Source organism: Entelurus aequoreus, linkage group LG09 (genome assembly GCF_033978785.1).
Source record: "Entelurus aequoreus isolate RoL-2023_Sb linkage group LG09, RoL_Eaeq_v1.1, whole genome shotgun sequence".
Classification (NCBI taxonomy): Eukaryota; Metazoa; Chordata; class Actinopteri; order Syngnathiformes; family Syngnathidae; genus Entelurus; species Entelurus aequoreus.
In genome coordinates, this window is record NC_084739.1 from 59274650 (window position 1) to 59296813 (window position 22164).

The 22164-nt window shown below is 38.2% G+C and overlaps 1 protein-coding gene across 2 annotated transcripts; it reads right to left on the minus strand.

Moving 5' to 3' along the window:
- Window positions 1-417: 417 nt before the first annotated feature.
- On the minus strand, window positions 418-21844 carry perp (p53 apoptosis effector related to pmp22). 2 transcript variants are annotated; one of them, XM_062059038.1, is made up of 4 exons: window positions 21698-21844; window positions 21297-21512; window positions 12014-12154; window positions 418-2862 (listed from the first exon to the last, which is right to left on the minus strand). In XM_062059038.1, the coding sequence occupies exons 2-4, from the start codon at window positions 21499-21501 to the stop codon at window positions 2651-2653; spliced, it is 558 nt and encodes a 185-aa protein (XP_061915022.1). In that variant the 5' UTR covers window positions 21502-21512; window positions 21698-21844; the 3' UTR covers window positions 418-2650. The 2 variants fall into 2 exon arrangements, with proteins under 2 accessions (XP_061915022.1, XP_061915021.1); XM_062059037.1 differs by lacking the exon at window positions 21698-21844 and having other exon boundaries at window positions 21297-21592.
- Between the last annotated feature and the right edge of the window lie 320 nt (window positions 21845-22164).

Here is a 22164-nt window from a genome sequence, read left to right on the forward strand (position 1 = left end):
TAAAACAGCAGAGTATCAGGCATCTATCAGGGGGAATGCGTTTTTTAGAAGGGGGTATATATATATATATATATATATATATATATATATATATATATATATATATATATATATATATATATATATATATATATATATATATATAAAATAATGAATTAAATAATTTTTAACACAATAAAACATTTTTACATCATTAAAATAATGTAGTATACAATTGTAATACATTTATATAAACATAAATATACTTATTTTATTGGCACTTTCTCCTTTAGTGGATAGCTTTGCAGATGTCACGCCTGCTGCGTGTTACAGGAAACATATAATGTGACAAATAGTTGTATCAGCTCTTATTATTTATTCCTTTCCCAAAAGGAAAAGCGAGCAAATAAAAGATTATTAGATGAATACACGAGTCACTTCTTCCAAAACAAAACTCTTTATTGCATGAAAATACAAATCAGCTCACACTACAGCAGAAAAACAGCAGGAAGCGAGAGAAATGTTAATAATAAACATCTAAAGTCACGGAGAATGACGTTAAAATCCATCCCTAATAATAAAATAGAATATTTCTTTAAGCCAGGCAGTAGTCTGCTTTTTCCTAATAGTTGGTTTAAAAATACACAAGTTACAGAAAAGATGGTCGTTTATTTCCCTGCACATCACACAATACATAACATGATGGAGCTTGTACAGTATTTGACATGAAGCCAAGTGTGAGTCACACTGAAGCTAATAAGGCACATCAGAGGTTTGTCTCAGTAGTAGTAATGTTTTTCATTCAAAGGAAAGTACTGCTTCCAACCACACTTGGAACGAATGCAGTTCAAAAGCAAGCACACCTTTGGCTTCAGGTTGTTCCCTTTAAAGCAGCGAGTGTCATGTGATCATTAAAAAAGCATGTGGAGCTGTGAGTGAAAGGGCAAGAAATAAAAAATAAAAAACTCCCTCATGCTAACAAAATAGAGGAAAAGAAGCATGACAAATGTGTCTAAAAAGGTGCAAAGGAGATATTTCATCACACAGGAAAGAAACAATTCAATGTGTTTGAACTTCTCTTCGCCCACTGAGGCTTTGTCAGCTCTTAAGGAATGACAACAATCATATTGTCAATGCAGAAGAAGTTCCCAACATTAAAAATGACCTCTCTTAATGCTTGACTGAGATCTTTGGGGAGATGCACACCTGCCAGCGTTTGCATTTCAGAACATGGGAACATTTTCCTGGGAAAATGGGTGAAAATATTTTTTTTAAATTTATTTATCACAAATCGCTGTAAATAAATACATTTTTGGGGAAATAATAACACAGTAAATTCTGGACTATAAGCCACAACTTTTTCCTACAGTTTGAACCCTGCGGTTTATAAAACGGTGTGGCTAATTTATAGATTTTTCTTTGCTGAATTCTAAAAATGAAAAAAATAATAAAATAAAAATAAAATAAAATACATTGAAAAGGTGTGTTATTGTTTGTGCGATGGCGCCATCTTTTGGACGAGTTTACTCCCAGCAGGAGCTGCAGTAATCCTCTATTTAGCTCTTTCGACCGGAAGTGGAAGTGCCGTCCATGGCGTTTCTACTCGTATGAATTCTTCATTCATCACTTCACAACGTTTGTAAGTTTTACAATACGACTGAAACAATTCGTACTCACTAAACCGACCCATGTAAGAGTGTTTTCACGCAAATTTGTACGTGACATCGTAATGTAATCAAGCCAGCGTCATTAGCATGAGCTAATATGCTAACACGTTTACAAGTGTCTGTGTTAGTATTGTTAACTTACAAAGGCATTCTGTTGGTATTGTTTCAGTTTGGTAAATTCCCCAAGACAGAGTTATTGAGTCTGTTTAACTCGTTGTAGAGCTCGCTTCCACAGCTAGTGGGTCCATGACGAAGACTTGTGTTTTGTTTGATCAGCCATTTTACTGCCGTGTTACGGGCATCGTTTGGAAACAGTTAAGGTATGTAAATAAACATTTACAAAATATTTCTGTATAAATAACAAATTTCACAACATATATATGTGTAGCTTGTAGTCAAGGCCAATATATGATTTTTTTTTTTCTCCCTAAAATTTGGCGGCATAAATACCTGAAAATACGGTAATACATAAGGCAAGGTTATACTTTTGCCTCATTCCTGTGAGAATCCTGCGTGTGATGGAAGCGTCAAGGAACGGGACTATCCAGGACTAGCTGCACTGTACTCAAACAACCACCAGAGAGCATCTGTGCGCAGATAATTCTGAATAATCTCTTTCGGACTTATTGGGTCGGTAGTGTATTTCTTTACTCACGCTTAAAGTGAAGGATGCGGCAAAAATAACAACAACCTCACCGATGTCTGTTGCTTACCAAGGCGTGTCAGTAACGATTACGTCATCTATTCTAACATAACATAGCATTTTCATGTAATATTGTGAAAACTAAAACCAATTCTGGGCTGCATGACAGCGCGTACAGTTGAGGCAGTTTTTTCAAGCTGCCTGGTGTCAATTCTTCCTCAATGTTACAGAAATGATTATTTTTGGTGCACTACAAAATCTGGGGTAAAAAACAAGGGAAGAAAGGAATTTCCCGACAAGAACGGGAGGGTTGAGGTGTATAAATGTTGACGTGGCGGCGAAGCAGGCGTGTGTTGAGTGTTTAGGCGGACGTGTACAAATACTTGGTCTTGGCCAGGCCGGTCAGCTCGTCCTCGTAGCGTGGCAGGCAGCAGAAGAGGACGGCGCAGCCGATGCAGAGGAGCGTGGCGCCCCAGCCGAAGCCGTAGGCCCAGGTGTAGTAATAGTGGCCCTCGAAGAGCTGCTCGTTAAACTTGACTGGGTAGATGATCAAGGCGATGATCTGGATGACGGCTGCATGGAGGACAAACATCAGCAGCAGTTTAACAGAAGAGAACACATTAGCACATAAAGGATGACGTCGTTGGAATCAAACAGTAAAATCAAACGGTGCCATGTTTTGATACCTTTGTTGCATGTGACTTCAAGCACTTGGGCGGGAAACAAGCAGTCAAGCGCTAAGAGCGGACTCAAGACGAAACTGCCTCCAAGTAATCTTACAATTTTCCATGGCAACAAAGCAAGAAGAAGCCGCTCAAAAGTAAAGCAAAGCTGCACTTTTCAAAATGCTAATTTACATTGGATTTGCCATAGACATGCTATTGATTAGCGATTTCAACACCTCCAGACTTGGTAATCACAACTACAACTACAAACCCCGTTTCTATATGGAGTTGGGAAATTGTGTTATATGTAAATATAAACGGAATACAATGATTTGCAAATCCTTTTCAACCCATATTCAATTGAATGCACTACAAAGACAAGATATTTGATGTTAAAACTCATAAACTTAATTTTTTTTTGCAAATAATAATTAACTTAGAATTTCATGGCTGCAACACGTGCCAAAGTAGTTGGGAAAGGGCATGTTCACCACTGTGTTACATGGCCTTTCCTTTTAACAACACTCAGTAAATGTTTGGGAACTGAGGAGACACATTTTTTAAGCTTCTCAGGTGGAATTCTTTCCCATTCTTGCTTGATGTACAGCTTAAGTTGTTCAACAGTCCGGGGGTCTCCGTTGTGCTATTTTAGGCTTCAGAATGCGCCACACATTTTCAATGGGAGACAGGTCTGGACTACAGGCAGGCCAGTCTAGTACCCGCACTCTTTTACTATGAAGCCACGTTGATGTAACACGTGGCTTGGCATTGTCTCGCTGAAATAAGCAGGGGCGTCCATGGTAACTTTGCTTGGATGGCAACATATGTTGCTCCAAAACCTGTATGTACCTTTCAGCATTAATGGCGCCTTCACAGATGTGTAAGTTACCCATGTCTTGGGCACTAATACACCCCCATACCATCACAGATGCTGGCCTTTCAACTTTGCGCCTATAACAATCCGGATGGTTCTTTTCCTCTTTGGTCCGGAGGGCACGACGTCCAAAGTTTCCAAAAACAATTTGAAATGTGGACTCGTCAGACCACAGAACACTTTTCCACATTGTATCAGTCCATCTTAGATGAGCTCAGGCCCAGCGAAGCAGACAGCGTTTCTGGGTGTTGTTGATAAACGGTTTTCGCCTTGCATAGGAGAATTTTAATTTGCACTTACATATGTAGCGACCAACTGTAGTTACTGATAGTGGGTTTCTGAAGTGTTCCTGAGCCAATGTGGTGATATCCTTTACAAGCTGATGTCGCTTGTAGATGCAGTACAGCCTGAGGGATCGAAGGTCACAGGCTTAGCTGCTTACGTGCAGTGATTTCTCCAGATTCTCTGAACCCTTTGATGATATTACGGACCGTAGATGGTGAAATCCCTAAATTCCTTGCAATAGCTGGTTGAGAAAGGTTTTTCTTAAACTGTTCAAAAATTTGCTCACGCATTTGTTGACAAAGTGGTGACCCTCGCCCCATCCTGTTTGTGAATGACTGAGCATTTCATGGAATCTACTTTTATACCCAATCATGGCACCCACCTGTTCCCAATTTGCCTGTTCACCTGTGGGATGTTCCAAATAAGTGTTTGATGAGCATTCCTCAACTTTATCAGTATTTATTGCCACCTTTCCTAACTTCTTTGTCACGTGTTGCTGGCATCAAATTCTAAAGTTAATGATTATTTGCAAAAAATAAAAGTTTATCAGTTTGAACATCATATATATCACATATATATATATACATATATATATACATATATATATACATACATATACATATATATATATATACATATACATATATATACATATACATATATATATATATATAAATATATATATATACACACATACATATATATAAATGTATATACACAGTATATATATAAATACAGTATATATATATATATATATACATATATATATATATATACATATATATATATATATATATATATATATATATATATATATATATATATATATATACATACACACACACAATATAAATATATATACAGTATGTATATAAATATATATCTATATATATATATATACTGTATGTACATTTATAGTGTTTTCAAAGTGTGAAGATTTTTTTACTAAAATATGGGCTTTTATTGAGGCTGAAACCAATTGTTCATGTTTGCATTGATTTTTATTGGAAACTCTGCTTCACTATATGAACTTTTCGGTTTGCGAACCATGTTCAAGAACCAATCAAGCTTGTAAATCAAGGCTCCACTGTATATAACACAGTACAGTACAGTACAGTACTTGCAAAGGAGACTCGGAAATGTAAGAACACAAGATACTGTAACAACTAGACAGCACAGCTCAGTGTTAATTGCAAAATATAAAAACATCGTTTTTTTTATTATTAACATTTATGACCACATTTGTACACATTTATAAAATTGGTACTGTTAAGAACTGATTCCAAGGCACTGTTGGATCAATTCAAATGTGAAAGGTACCCATCCCTAAATATAGTATTGTGTCTTAAGATATAATGAAATGCTTGTTGAAATATGAGGGGCGTACTCCCTTTTGTCAGATACTGTAGACGGTATGTGTTAGGATTTATATGTGTCATGGTTTACGCCAGCCGGTATGATGAGGGAAGGTGACAACGGTGTGAGGGAAAATACTTTTACGTCAGCGCGAGACCGTTTCTCAGCAAACAACTACAACATCAGCGACTCTCGAAGGTGAGTCACTATTGACAAATCGCACGGCACTATAATGGCGATGAGTGGGACGCTCTTCTCGACGCTCACGCCCTCCCTCACAGCAGGCAAGGCGGGTTTTTGACAAGAGGAAGTTATTTTGTGTTGCACATGCTGGAGCGTGTCGGGAGAGAAATTCACTGGAAATATTTGAAGCTACTAAGGAACTTTAACTATGTAACCGTTTTATTATCTTATTATTTATTAATTCCACGTCAACCAGTCCAGTAGAGTAGAGTACAATGTCTACGTGTTGTATTCCTGTTTGGGAAGAGTGCGTCAGAGAAGCTGCTTCCTCCCTGCTGTCACTAATATGTGACACAATGGAGGACACACTCCAGTAAAAGCTAATGAAGAAATTAATCATTCCATATTTGCCTGCTCTGTAGTGTATCATTTTTGTGTTTTGTAACAATGTAATGATACGCTGGAAAAGGTAATCGTCCCTGAAGTTGTACAATTGACCTAAATTCCCTGGAAGAATATGCCTCCTCCCAGTATGACCTCAACAAATTACATCAGACTTCAGCTTAGTTTGCATCTGACACCAAAAAATTTGTTTTATAAGAATAAAAATGAGATTTATACAGTTTATCTTTTTTAATGGTATTGATAGGCCTGGACCGATAACAAATTTCGCTGGACGGTTTGGTTGACATATAAATTATTGTTGATAAATAATATTAATGTCAACATTATTTTGAGACCAAATGAATGATTGTACATAATGATAATGCACCCTTTCAAATAAACTTGTGTATTTTTTTAACATTTAATTGGAATGTAAACTTTTAAATATCCAAGAATAAAACAGACAAATAATACAAATAAAATATACTCTGTCTGTTAGCAAAATGTTGTTCCTGAATAAAAATCACAACCAAAAGCAATAAAATGGTTTCTGTCTCTGTTAACCCAAGCAATAAATAAAATGGCTAAATAAAGTTATTGTGACCAAAATGATCACGGTTACTATTATTATGGCGTTATTGTGCTCAAAAAGTACTTATATACACACTAAAATCTTTAAGTTTTGTTTTTTTAAATAACTGAAATATATAGCCAGTGCCACACAATATACTTTCTTGACAGAGTAAACATCAAATATTGGCCTGGCTTCATAAGAGCCATATTATCTTAATTTGTGTTTATCTTCTTCCATTTTAATTTGTAAACGTTTTGGGGTCCGTTTTGGGTAACTTCACTTCCTGTTGAACGGACGTCCGCCGATCTGAACGCAACACTGTGGAGTTTATGTTTAACACTTTGTGCAAAGCCTTTATGTTTAATGTGAATACGGTATATTAGTTGTTTAGACAAGTTTAGATTAAGGAATTATGTTTTTAAATGGGAAAAAGACATTGATGACGCTTGTTTTTATGTTAGCATTTACGATAACTAGCAAGCTAACGCTTGTCGCTCCATCATTTTATCGAAGTGCGGTTATCAATTACGGTTTTTCCATCATTTTAATTTAATCTGTAATACTAACCATGGGGAGTTTTACAGCGGTTATTTTTACTACCATTTATGTCAGGGGTGGGCAATTAATTTTCATCGGGGGCCGCATAAGCAACCCGAGCACTGCTGGAGGGCCACACGACAATATTTCAATAAAATTTTGCTCAATATTATTTTTGATATACCGTAAGATAAATAACAATGATGATAATAATAATAATAATTAATAATAATAATAATAATTTAATTTAACCTAACTTAACTTTATACAAAAGCAGATTGCTTTTGATGGTCACTTTATCCTGCATTATCCAACATTTTTCCCCGTCAGATTTGGACAACCATCTGTTGTTAAAAATAGTTTTTAATCATATTTATTTTATATTGTTTTTTATATTGGTTTTATATGTAATTGTTTTTTTCTTTTTATTCAGTCATTGGTGGAGCTAAGTATAATATTTGAATATTGTTTTTAATATTCTTGTGCAGCACTTTGGAAACATTTTGTTGTTTAAATGTGCTATATAAATAAAGTGGATTGGATTGTCACACCTGCCAGCTTGTCCCATTTCAGTCCTAACATGTCCAAACACGCATTTACCTATGTGAACAAGTCATTACCTGTGGTTGTCTCTTTAATTGACTGCATGGCTGCCAGCTACTCCGTGATTTCAAAGTCTGCAGTTATCCCACGTAAGAAGAAGAGCAGCTGGGCGGTGTCACGTACATCACAGCTCTCATCCAAAGCCAGCGAAAAACAGTCCATGTCTCCGGGCATACAGCGCAACAAAGTCCAATAAGCACTCCTTAATAAACTCTCCGTCAGAAAACGCCTTACTTTTTCTGGCGCTTTTGTGAGAAATGACGAAACTTGTCCTGACGGCTGCATCTCTGGGGGTGTGAAATATGGCAAAAAGTCCTTGTTGGGTTTGCAGTTTTACCATCAACGCATCGGCCTCCCTTGCGCGTGCTTCATCAGACAGATTCCGGTATTTTCCCTCGTGTTTCATCGTGTAGTGGCGATTAAAATTATATTCTTTAAACACAGCAAGCTGTGTACCACAAATTAAGCACACGGTTTTACCTTTAATTTATGTAAAGAAATACTTGGCAGTCCATGTCTTGTTGAAAACACGGCATTCGTCATCAACTTTTCTTTTTTTAGCGTCTCATCACTTGTCTCTATGCACCTTCACTCACAGGTTCCCCCCGGACATACGGCCATAAATAACACATTTCAAAATAAAAGCAGCACAGTTGTATTGCGCGCACGACATAGATGTTTTTTAAACTTTATTTTGTAATTTGTGATTGCGCCATTCAATTTACTCACAATCGCACACGCGCAAACGTCCACACGGAAGTAATACAAATAACGCTTTTCAAAACAAAAGCAGCACCGTTGTATTGCACACTTGACATAGATACTTTTTTAAATGTATTTTGTAATTTATGATTGGCCTCACGCGGGCCGGACAGGGATGCGCAAAGGGCCGAATGCGGCCCGCGGGCCGTAGAATGCCCAAGTCTGATTTATGTTCATGTAGTGCAAACGCCCGCAGCTGCTGAAACATATGCAAAAGAGTGACCGCTCTTGTAACCCGTAGCAACGCATGCATATGGGGATTATCGACGCTGGAAAACTTACTGACTTTATCTTCATTTATCGTTTGGTTAATCGACTTATCGAATATCGGCCCAGGCCTTGGTGATGACATTGAGGAAAAATGATTTATACAGTTTAGAAACAGTATAGAAACAGAAATGTAATTTGCTATTATGTTGGGAAGCAGTACAAATGCCTGCACACGCCAAAATAAATCAACATCAATAATAATTTTTAAAAAGTCGTTATGTAATGGAGGCCAGCCAGTGTGGCCGGGCCATGTGTTCGTTAGCAAACCTTACTCCTTAACGACCTCAATAGCAGTGCTGACTCCGATATCCAGCACTACTGAAAGCCCGGGCCTTTAGCTTGGTAGCTAACACGCTCGTCTCTCATGCCGCCGACCCAGGTTTGAGTCCCGGGCGGAACAGAAAGCAGGGACTGAACCACTAGTTACACCTATGTGAAGAGACTCGCCTTCCAAGCAAAACCAGTAATGTCTCTGTTTTAAATGATCAATTCAGTGACAACTGACTTAAAAAAAATAATTGTAAATTAAAAATGTTGTAATATCTTTTTTTCAAAACGCCACAGCAGTAAAAAAGAAGGTGACAGTTTGACTTTGGAAATGATTAATGACTTCTTCAGAATATTCCACCAATGGCGACACACCCTTTCCCGAACTAACCCTCCCGCCTACATGTTTTCAGCCCTTTTGCTCTGGCACTGGATCCTCCTCTTTACAGAATGCATCAAGCTTTACTTGTTTGTACTTTCACTCCTCTCCAACTTCACACACTCGTTGACCTTTGTTGAACAACACTGGGAAAACGGGAAACGGCAACGTGCAAAGCAGACACATTTACTTATTTACAGTATATGACAGCATTCTAATAATATTCCTCACACCAATGCAGTGTTTTAAAAGGCTGTCAACTACAGTGATATATGTCTCTGTTAACAATGCCGGGCCCCCAGTAACACAACCGCTCAAGGAAACATCCCAAAAGGACAGTCTTTACAGGAGAGAATAGTTTCCGTGGCAACACTCGCTTAAATCGAACACCTCCACAACCTTCTCTACAAACAACTGAATCTACTGTCATGTAAAAACAGTTTTTCACAGCATTTCTTTACTTAAATTAAAATCAACATTAATTAACATGTCTGTTTAAAAGAGCCTCCTACACTCTTATAGAGTAACATTATTTTTCTTATTTCTCTTGAAGTCAGCACATATTGCAATAATACAAAATATTGTTTTAAAAACAAATACTAATCTCTAAATTCTGTGACTTTGAAAAAGAAGTCTGACAGAATTATTCTTTTGCCCAATTCAAAATCTATAAAACTGTTAATTCTTTTTTTTTTACTCATATCGATAATAATTTTTGTCTGATTTCTTACGATACGCTGTTCCTCCTTTCATCACATACCGGTATATATTTAAAAAAAAAAAGTTTAATCATATGATCACGTCATATTGCTTGGATTTATATGACGTCACGTTGGGCTCATTAAATATGCCTGGTGGTTAAGTCAGCGTCTGTTCTCAATGGGTATTAGGCGCCATTTAGCCTTTCTCCAACAAAAATGCCTTATGCTTGTGTTGTTTTTGGCTCTACAAACCGTTCAAATCCTGAAAAGGACCAACGCTTCTACAGAGTTCCTTGAGAAGTATTCAAGAATGGCGGAAGAGTACAATATTTGATGAAAAACATTGAGAAAAATGGCACACACTTCAGTCCAAGTGAGTCGAAAAATGCACGAGTTTGCAGTGACCACTTCGTTAAAGGTTTGTTTGATATACTTTCAAAGTTTAGTATTTCCCATTTATTTATTATTATCTTCAATATTAATTGTATTTCTTAAAACGCATTTTTGCTACGAGTGTTTCGTAAATCACTAACTCGGCGAGTCTAAACAAAAGAAAGCAAATGTGAGCAAAACCTAAAGAAATAAGCTTTTAAAAACCAAAGTCAGCAATCATAAATGAAGCCTTCAACACATACACAAAGTTGACATCTATTTGATACAGATGGGAAAAACATGTGTACTTGTAAACGGCGCGTGCAACAGCAACAAACATGGCTGCTTAGACGCAAAGTTAAATCATGAAATGCAAAATTAACCGAGCAAAACCAATGTATATTTATCCGGGAGAGTCTTGATACTAATTTCCTTGACCCAGCCACACACAAAGAAGTTGTAGACCTCCATGCTTTTCCAAGTTTCCATCTGTTTTGTCGTGTAGTATGGCGTCTGGAGCACGATACTTCGATATGTCTGGGAACGTGACCGACGTATAATCCTTGATATCACATGACAAATATTTTTCTAATAAAGCATAATGTCATAATCTGTTGGTGGTGAACCCTAAGATGCAGAGATGGCAGGTGTAGCGCGGGAAAACATGACATTAATAGGATAACAGGAACCAGGAGACAGCAAACAATCATTGGAGGGCGAGGCAGGCATAAATAGTAGCCAGCTGATTGACAACAGGTGTGGCCAGGCTGCCAATCAGCGGCAGGTGAGGGGAAACAGCACTCAGGGAGCCACCAGCAAAATGGAACCAAAATAAGAGCGCTGACAGGAAACAAACCCCAACCAAGGAAACACAACCCGATGTGAATGTGACAAATAGTCACACATAAGGATCTATTCTATTGCATAGTTTGATTTTTTTGCTCGTATCTGCTATTTGCAGGAAGATTTAAGCCTCTTTTGTACACAGATAGCTTGCGCGCCGCTTGCTGCACGACAGCCATCTTGGCTTGGTTGACCACTACCGATTTTTACTTCTGGGAAGAAGTCACGTCATGGAATACATGGAATACAAGCAATAGACACCCCCCCACCGTCGCAAGTTTGCACTATTGACTTTGTTTTGATCAAACAATTGAATGCAGCTGAGATAGGCTCCAGCACCCCCCGTGACCCCAAATGGGACAAGCGGTAGAAAATGGATGGATGGGATTGTATGTAATAAAAGAGAATAAGGAACCCATTTAAAGAGTGTGGTGATATTGTTACAGAGGCAATAACACTCACCATGATACATGAAAAATTCACAGTTAATACATGACATCGGTATCCGTCAATCTCATCCACGGAGAATCGGCAGAATAAAACCAAATCAGAAAAAAAAGGTATACTGATTTAATAGAATTGTGATATTTAAATATAACCCTCCTATGCAAAAATGGATGAATAAAATAACAGCCAGCTGTAATCTTGTGTGTGTGTTGTGAGTCTTACCAACAATAATGAGCATCACGCCAATGACGGGCAGCAGTGAGATGTTGAGCGCGCAGCACAGAGCCACACAGGCGAGGATGAAGGCAAGGATGAGGATGATGAGGCCGATGATCATCAAGGCGGCCACCGCCTGCGCCCACGCTGCATGTGTAAGACACAAACACACGCTCAGAAAGTGTCGTCTTCATGTCATGTTAAAAACAAACACCGGCCGTAACATTAGGTACGGCAATCTCAGTCACATCCATGGGTATCAAAGCAGATGTAAGGTGTGTGCACATCACAAAGCCCACGCTGATATCAAGCTAAGAGTGTTGACAACTTCCCACGCCTCGACCAGCACACACGCCCCCCTGCGGAGGCACCACGTGACGCCCCTCCAGATGGGTCCTTTATACTGTAGATATGAGGACATACTGTACAACCCTCACCGTCTTCATGCTAAAATCTGTTAGCTAATAAATTTAAATCATTACATGCGTTAAACCCGTATGTATGGTTTTAGGGGGCCGGTATCAGGGTTCATAGGCTGTAGAATTTTTTCAAATAAATGTTCCAGCTGGAGGTAAAATATTTCAATAAAATAAAATCTGGAAAATGGGGGGCTTTAAAATTTATTTTTTTCCAATTTCATTTATTACTAGTATCAACCATTAATTTATTGAACTATTTTTCACATACTAAACAATTATGATACCAAACCCAACAAAAAAGATGACAGTGTGCCACAAAGATAATTAATAGCAAACAGAGCACAAATGTAGTATTTGTTACAATATTTCTTGAGCTAACAAGCAAATTACTCAGTCAAGGGACTTGTTGTTGTGAAAAATGCATTGAATTTCAAGCCTTTTATCCAAAACCCAAAGACTTTTCAATAGATTTTCAAGCATTTTTACAAATTCCAAAGCCTGCAGCGAGGAGCGAGTCTCTCGAATGTGTAAGTTTCCATGGCAACCAGAAAGGGTCCAAACAAGCACTTGCTGTGTTGTGCCTCAATAAGTTACTGTTCCTGTACAGCAGTGCTTCTCAAATAATGGGGTGGGAGGGCAGAGGAGGTGGCGGGGGTATTAGCGTCCTTTTTCATTCTTGAACAGCTAGGTAGCAGCATTGCTCAAATTAACAGGCTCAACAAGGAGATATGACCAAGTATATTTGTTAGGGGTGTACAAAAAAAATAGCGATTCTAATTAATCCCGATTCTAAATCGTCTCATAATTTTTTTTAAAATCATTTAAAAAAAAAAGAAAAACATTATTTTTTCTTTTTTATAGAAATACATTTTTAAAAATATATTTTTAGGCCATCTCCAAGCAAACTGAATGTGATTTTCTAACCTGTAATCTATTTTGAAAAATGTTCATTAGTATTATTACGCCAAACATACATTGTGAGAATCAGTTTCAATAGAGAATCGTGTTGAATCAAACAATTCTGAATCGAATCGTCACCCCAGGAACAGGAATCGAATCGAATCATTAGGTGCTGAAAAATTCACAGTCCTCGATATCAGTGTTGATAATTTGTCACAATAGTTAGAGCATAAATATTAAAGGGTGCATTAAAAAAAATTGCGATTCTAAATCGATTCTAAATCGATTCATAATTTTCTTTAAATTGGTTTTAAAAAAAGAATGAGAAAATAATAATTGAGAAGTCCTGCTATACAGTAATGTGTGTAATCATTTTTCTGGCAATGACCCTTGACCCGACATGGTGCAGAGGAGAATGGGTATAAAATAATAATAAAATGTACTGTCTCAACAGGTAAGACGTTATTTTCACTGTACTACACAATGAAGCCGGAGCCAAGCCTACTTTTGTTGGTACTGGATCAGCCACACCTTAAATGATTCATACCTGTGTGTGTGTGTATCTGTCTGTGTGTGTGTGTGTTTTACTAGTGCTTGGCTACCTCACCCTTGGGCGTCTCACACACACACCAGACGTGTTGGACAAGTTGGATCATCCCTCAAACCTCAATAATCCTGTTCTTAACAGTCTGCACAAAAAAGCAGACACTATCAACGTCTTGACCCTGCCATGGAGCTGAATTAAAAACGAGAAGCACTTCTTGCAAGAGAAATGAAGCTCAATATACAAAAGTACAGTATGTACAAAGACTGCTACAACACAGGCTGACAGGAAGTCCGCGCCCGCCATGTTTGCCTCTAGTCTGCACTGTCGGGGGGAATATTCACGGCTGTGCGACCGCTCTGGTGGACAAGAAAGTCCTCTGTTATGGGGAGGTGTTTTCTACATGGGAGGGAGTAGGATGCAGGGAAGTTGAACAATGTAGGGGAAATGCTTTGAAAATCCTTAAGAAGTAGACCACACAGCTTTTAAGCTTCAGTGGCCGCTGCTATGGCAACACAGAGCAGAGTTCACGCAGGCGAGAGCAGATATACATTGTACAGGGTAGACAGAACAGGAACACTGATGGATCGCCACTAGGGCGCCGCCCTGTAAAGAAGGTGAGAAAAGGTAAAAATGGGGGAGGCTGAGTTTAAAACAAAGTCAATCCCAGACTAAGCTCCTATGAGGAGGAGGAGAGCACAGTTTGGGGCCAGAAAAATTAGATAGGCTCCAGCAACCCCCCGCGACCCCAAAAAGGGACAAGCGGTAGAAAATGGATGGATGGATGTTATTGTACACGTAACATCTTGTAAGTAATGCTAACAGCAGCCCTCATAACACCAACTAGCACTGCATTGCTAGCTAGTAGCCACAACAACACCGTACTTCCTCATTATGCACCAATGACGGTTACAGCAAGCAATGTTGCATTCATGAACCCCTGGGATTTTTAGCATCAACATTACAACAAAAAGTAGTTTTTTTGTTGCACGTTCTGTATTGCTGCAATAATTTGGACAATTTGTTGTGTGTTCAATTTGTTATTTTGAATATACTACTTAGTTATCGTTTAATATTATTTAAAAGTATTTAGATTACTAGTCCGTTCAATTTATATGCAACAAAATTTCATAGTAATAAAAAGGGTTTGGTTTTTATTCCAAAAAATGTTTTCCATTTTTAAGTACCAGTTCAGCCAACAATATTCATGTACAGCTCAAACCTAAATTTGAGGATAAAGTGCTTACTTGAGATTTGACAAATATATCAGATCTTTCCCACCTAAATTTAACAGAAACACTTTTTAGAAGAACATCCCAACTCCTTGGAGGCAAGATTGTGGGGGTAGAATAGTTGCATCAGGCCCACAAAACACGTTATATACTTAAATACACCTTTTTCTGCCACCATAAGATCATGTAAACATATCTGGAAGGAGTTTGAGTAAACTGACTAGTGCTGCATCTTCTTTAAAAGTCTTGTGACAGCAACATTTCACCTTTAATCTGATTGTAGGCCACACAACATGAGGTCCACCTGCTCTGTCACATAAAATTAAAAATGGAAGATCCCATTTCCAGTAACATCTCTACAGTTTTTCGTCAGTGTCAAACATCGTGAGATCATACATATGTTATGTTATTCCCTTCACTTTAGCTTTTAAATAATATAATACCTCATTTATAATCATCTTGCAATTTTGTTAGCGATAGCCATGCTATATTAAATGTGTTTTGTTAATATTTATGACCGTCTGGAAAGGGTTAATTAGATTTGCATTATTTTTAATTGGAAAAAATGGTTCGGTTTGTGTACGATTATGTCTTTGTTTGACCTTTTTAGAATGGAATACTAACAAAAACAGAGGCAACACTGTCATTTTTAATACAGTCGGGATGAGCATTTTGATCTAAATATTGATAGTAGCGTGATGGATTCGATACTTTAGTTACAATTTGTACATCCAGCAGATTACTTGCTTTTCCTCAGTTTATCTCTCTCTTGCTCTACTGCTCACTTAGGCACACTTTGCCCCTCGCCTGACTATCTTTCACAAATATATGCCTGTAATGGGAATTGTTTTAATTTGTAGACATCTTTATATTTACATTTTTGTTATTTTGCATTGCTAACTTTTTTTTCCTGAAATAATTCAATGTAGTTAAACGTAATAAGAATTATTAGCATTTAGTTGTATAAACATTTTTATTTGGGAACAAAAACTATTCCCTGTGTTACAGTCTTCAATTAACTAGAGGCAAAAATAACGTATTTTAATATATTGATTGATTGCATTGTGTTTGTGTATGGTATAGTGTAGGGATGTATATCATTAGGATTTCATCAATGTGGAAAAAGCCTTTTTTATTACCATATTTATTAGCACAAGAGGTTGTACACCACAAAAATCATGTAACATCTCACAGCAGGGAAGTTTTTCATCAACAGCTGCTTTTTAAGTCTTAAACAAGTCAACTATGTTTGCAGTGCAAAGTGCAATGCAGTTTTTATGTCATCAACTGATAAACACTACACAGTTTTTATTATTACAATTACACTCAGCTAGAAATAATATTTATGTATGGCATTTGTGTGCAGAGTACAGACATTGTACATGATGTATCATATACAATATATATGATATAAATCAATACAATGAATTAGCATGTTAGGTGGGTGTACATTTAAGCAAAGTGTGCTTTGATGCCAAGCAAACGCGGCACGACTGACTAAAGTCAGACGGCGACTAGAGACCTGTCAGGGGATTCTATCTTGCTTCAGAGCAAATTTATGGATTATTATATTACTTTCAATTTTTTGCTTTTTTTAATGGATTGATATTGGCCTGTGGATTACTCGTTCACTAAGTGGACGGCTGATGAAGCGCTTTAGCGGCGGTCATGAGTAAAGCACTTTCACTTCAAAGTAACACTAACTCTTATTAGCGTGCATGACTTTGAGGGACTTTTTTAGGAGGAAATATTACAAACTTTTGTGTGGTGTTGCTTCCTTGTTTGTGATTATTCCAAGCTGATTATCAGAGTCTACCCATGTCTTTTTTAATGTGTAGCAGCGGCACCTGGAGTGAATGTGACAGTGTCTTCCTGGACCGACCCAATTTGAAACCGGTACCAAAAATACAAGTATAGTATACTATTAAGTATACTATACAATTCTGCAGCTATGGACAAGAGTTGGAAATTAGCAATAGCTTTAAACACTTTGTACAGCACATCAGTGACAATAATTGTTTTGGAACTATGTTCAACTCTATCGTCCCTATTCAAATTCAATGATATTCTATTCTACTCGCCGTATTGGATCAACATCAAAATTCCCAGTAAAGGCCACGGCTAAAAGTTACACCAAAGCATTACTTTCACTACATATTAGGGCTGCTATTGATTATTTTAGTAATCCAGTAATCTATTATTTTTTTTAATTTGATTAATCGAGTAATCGGATTAAATACATTTTATAGCCTCAATGCATCATTTAGGGAAAATAAAAAATTTTCTGCTTGCCATAAACATCATTCTTTTTTTCTAAAAAATACACATCACCTGGCTATCAATCTGATGAACACTGTGACATAACTCTGGAACTAATCCGTGACTGTGAATGTACTAACTCATGTTCACGTTGTCTTTTTTTGCTTTTTTGTTCTATTCACTACTTCGCTATTATTTATTAGCCTTGCCCATGCTTGTATACATGTTTAGTAGGGCTGTCAAATGAATATTTTTTAATCAGCTTAATCACATTTGGGAATTTGGAATAATCATGATTAATCACAGGTGACTAGTCCCTTGCATAAGTAAAATTTGCTTAATAAAAGAGACCAATATTTGTACACAAATGCAATTTTTTGGTCAAAATGTCATCCATGGACGTTTTTAAACATTTTACCTAAATGCATGTTATTTATTTGCACAAAGCTTGGTAACAGTTTTATGTTCAATTCTTTCAGGCTGTATATTGGAGTGAAATTTGCCAGCAAGCACACAAGTCGGAGTCTCCTCACTCATTTTTGTATTAACATATGCATTAATCTGATCACTAACCGTATAGCGGTTAAGGTAAAAGAGCTTGTACGGTCAAACTAGCTTAAATGATAAACAATGCAAATTGTAACCTGCTACCCAAGAATGTAAAACAATTGTTCTGAACAAAAGAGGAGGAATATAATCTCGGAGAAAAATCGAACTTAAAACATTTTTATGCACGTACAATACTTAAAATTAAATTATGGAATGGATTAAGTAAAGAAATCAAACAATGTACTGATATGATACAGTTTAAGCGGTTGTTCAAACTAAAAGTGTTTACAAAGTACAAGGAAGAAGAATGATGATACTTATTAAAAATAAGATATTATTCATCTCATTAAGCGAATCACAACTGACCTAACTAAAGTTGTGCTACAAATTGAAAACAAGAAGTGAACATATATGTAAGAACCACGTTTTTCGGACTGTAAGGCGCACTTAAAATCCTTTAATTTTCTCAAAAATTGACAGTGCGCCTTGTAAGCCGGTGAACCTAATGTACAGATTAACTCTGGTTGGGGTTACCGACCTCGAAGCAATTTTATTTGGTACATGGTGTAATGATAAGTGTGACTAGCAGATGGCAGTCACATATGAGAGATACATGTGGACTGCAAGTTGACGCCTGTTCAATAAATGAATCTGGCAAGCAAGCCCAAAACGTTGATGTTTCATTGAGAATGTAGAACATTACACACGGCACTCAAAAATATGTGAAAATGATTTAGTCCGATTTTGGTAAGCTACGAAGTCACACCGCTTACAATCCGAAAAATATGGTAACTGCTATGAAGTGAAAAATGGGTAGGATTAAATAAACTTTGCTTCTTCATGTTGAAACTGCATACATGCTTGAAATAAACTTCAACCAACTAACCAAACAAACTAAATTGCATGATTAATCTAAGGGTGTATATTATTAATACACTATTTTTTGTGATTAATCAGATGAGTGTACTCATTTATTTTGACAGCCCTAATTTGGTGTGTTAAACATACTTGGCCAATACATCTGATTCTGATTCTTATCATCTAGATTTCATCAATTGTAGACTGTTACATCCACAGAGCAAGAAGGAACGCTACTGCAGGTCCTGTCTACCCACAGCCATTGAACCAGGGGTGTCAAACCAATTTTAGATCGGGGGCCACATGGAGAAAAATCTACTCCCAAGTGGGCCGGACTGGTAAAATCACTGCACAATAACTTAAAATTAAAAACAACTTTGATTTATTTGTTTAAAAATAGAACAAGCACATTCTGAAATCGTACAAATCATAATGTTGTTGGGGTTTGGTTTTTTTAACAATTCCCTGTTGCGGTTAATAGTATACATACTTTGTTTGTCGTTATTTATATTTTCTGAATAAATGATGTGATAATGTTCATCAGTCAACTCATTAGTGTTAATTTTCAATCTATCAAGATAAAAAAAATTATATCAAAATCAAATTACATTATGTTATTTATGTAGTTTGATCATTTTCCTCGACTGATGTACTAACATCATGTGGTTTATTTTGTACATATGCAGCATCATCTACAAAGATACAAAGAATTGCTATTGCGACATCCAGTGGACGCATTTAAAACAGCTGTTTCTTTTATCCAAAAATTTCAGGTTAATTTTTATATTTGGCAAACTCATCCGCACAGGTGTCATCCGGCCCGCGGGCCTGATGCGGCCCTCGGGCCGTACGTTTGGCAACCCTGCATTCGACTTTACAACGCACTTATGTGATTAATGTCATCTTTTTTTTTGGTGTGCAATATGTTAATGTTTTTTTTGTTTTATATGATATTTATCCATACATATTAGTGGGCAATATGTAGTAGTTATCTATATAATTTGGTTTATTTACGTTTTCTGTTACCGTATGTGAAAACCTGCACTTCAACGATGACATTTCCCCATTGTGGGATAAACGGTGGCACAGGGGTCACAATACGAAGGTTCTGAGTTCAAACCCGGGCTCGGGATCTTTCTGTGTGGAGTTTGCATGATCTCCCCGTGACTGCGTGGGTTCCCTCCGGGTACTCCGGCTTCCTCCCACCTCCAAAGACATGCACCTGGGGATAGGTTGATTGGCAACACTAAATTGGCCCTAGTGTGTGAATGTGAGCGAGAATGTTGTCTGTCTATCTGTGTTGGCCCTGCGAGGAGGTGGCGACTTGTCCAGGGTGTACCCCGCCTTTCGCCCAAATGCAGCTGAGATAGGCTCCAGCACCTCCCACGACCCCGAAAGGGACAAGCGGTAGTAAATGGATGGATAAATGGATGTTACGTCATAGGGCTGCATGGCGTAGTGGGTAGAGCGACCGTGCCAGAAACCTGAGGGTTGCAGGTTCGCTCCCCGCCTCTTGACATCCAAAATCGCTGCCGTTGTGTCCTTGGGCAGGACACTTCACCCTTGGTGAATGAATGATGAATGGTGGTCGGAGAGGCCGTAGGCGCAAACCGTCAGTCCACCCCAGGGCAGTTGCGGCTACAAATGTAGCTTACCACCACCAGGTGTGAATGAATGATGGGTTCTCACTTCTCTGTGAAGCGCTCTGAGATCTGAGATCCGAGGGCCTGCTCCAGTTCATGGTGCCCTAGACAAGACTTAAAACCAGGGGAGACAGGGCCTTCTCTGTGGTCGGCCCTAAGCTCTGGAACACTCTGCCCCTCAATGTTCGAACTGCTCCCACAGTGGAGTGTTTTAAGTCTCGTCTTAAACCCACTCTTATTCTCTGGCTTTTAACACTACGTGAGTTGTGTGGTCCTCTGTGTTTTGAATTTTTTTATTTCTATTTATTGTTTTAATTGGTTTTACCCTCTAAAATCGTTTTTAATCATATTTATTTTTATATTTATTTATTTTGTTTTTATTCAGTCATTGATGGACCTAAGGATAGTATTTTAATCTTGCTTTTTTTTTTTTAAATGTGTGCAGCACTTTGGAAATATATTTTGTTGATTAAATGTGCTATATAAATAAAGTGGATAGGATTCTAGAAAAGCGCTATATAAATCTAATCCATTATTATTATTATGGATGGTAAATAAGTAATAGTAATATAATATGATAGTTCCATCATGACATATTCAGACACTTTATATGGCAAACATAAATGGCTGTAGTTGTAATGTGTTATTATGTTAAGTTGGAGCCCTGGTGGAGGTTTTGGCTCTACTAGACAGGATATGATAAGAAAGCGACTGGGAAGGCGAAGGAATCCAAAGTTTAGGCCTCCCTCCCCCACTCAGCCTGGGTGGATTATTCCCGAGTGGACATGTTACATTCTACACCTGTGCGCCACGCATTTACACCATCAAAGTGTCGATCACTCTTGCTGTTTACTAATGTCGCTGTGGATCGAGTGCGCGACTTACAGAACTCCATGAGGGACTTGCAGTCCCACTGGTCGTTGCGGCCGTGGCACTGGTCCCACATGCTGGCGTAGTGCGACTTTCCCTCCTCGTCCGTCAACCAGCCAGACGTGGCGGCGATGGCGATGAGGTCGAAAATGATGGCGAAGAGCAGCAGCAGGGGCACGATCCACCTGCAGCGAGGGTAGGCGATCCCGCAGCGAAACATTGTCGGTCCCACTTGGAGTTGGAGGAGAGACGGGGAAACGGTGTGATAAGCTGCCTGGCTTGTTTTGCTTTTATGCAACGACAGTGTGAGGAGTAGAAATGGGGGGGGGAGAGAGAGAGAGAGAGAGAGAGAGAGACAGAGAGAGAGAGAGAGAGAGAGAGAAAGCCCAACCCGAGAGTGCAATGCAGCCGTCAACCTGGTTTAGGACGTGCAGGGTTGGACTTGTCTTCCTTCACCAAGCCCAGCCCCGTTCAGCGATTGTGTCATGTTACAGCTCCACGCCGAACAAAGACGGCTGTCCGCTCCAATTTTACACCTGGAATTGTAATCCTGGAAGGTCCACGTGACAACAGGTGGCGACAACCTGCTCGACGGAGTAAAAGCCCACCTAGAGAAGCAGATTTTGCAGTAGAAATATTGATGCAGTACACTGTTCCACCACAGGGTAGCGGTCGAAACAAACCGTAAACGCATACACGCTCAAACGTGGCTAAATGCTGCCCTCTACTGATTATTTTGCCTCAAATAATCCACAATGATAACACACAATTATAACAAAGCAGTATGGAAGTTAATCTATTTGTTGGGATAGTTCAAATTGAATTGGACAGTTTGGCGACACTGTTTACTGCCAGCTAAAGACTTCAGAAAGTAGCGTGAGTC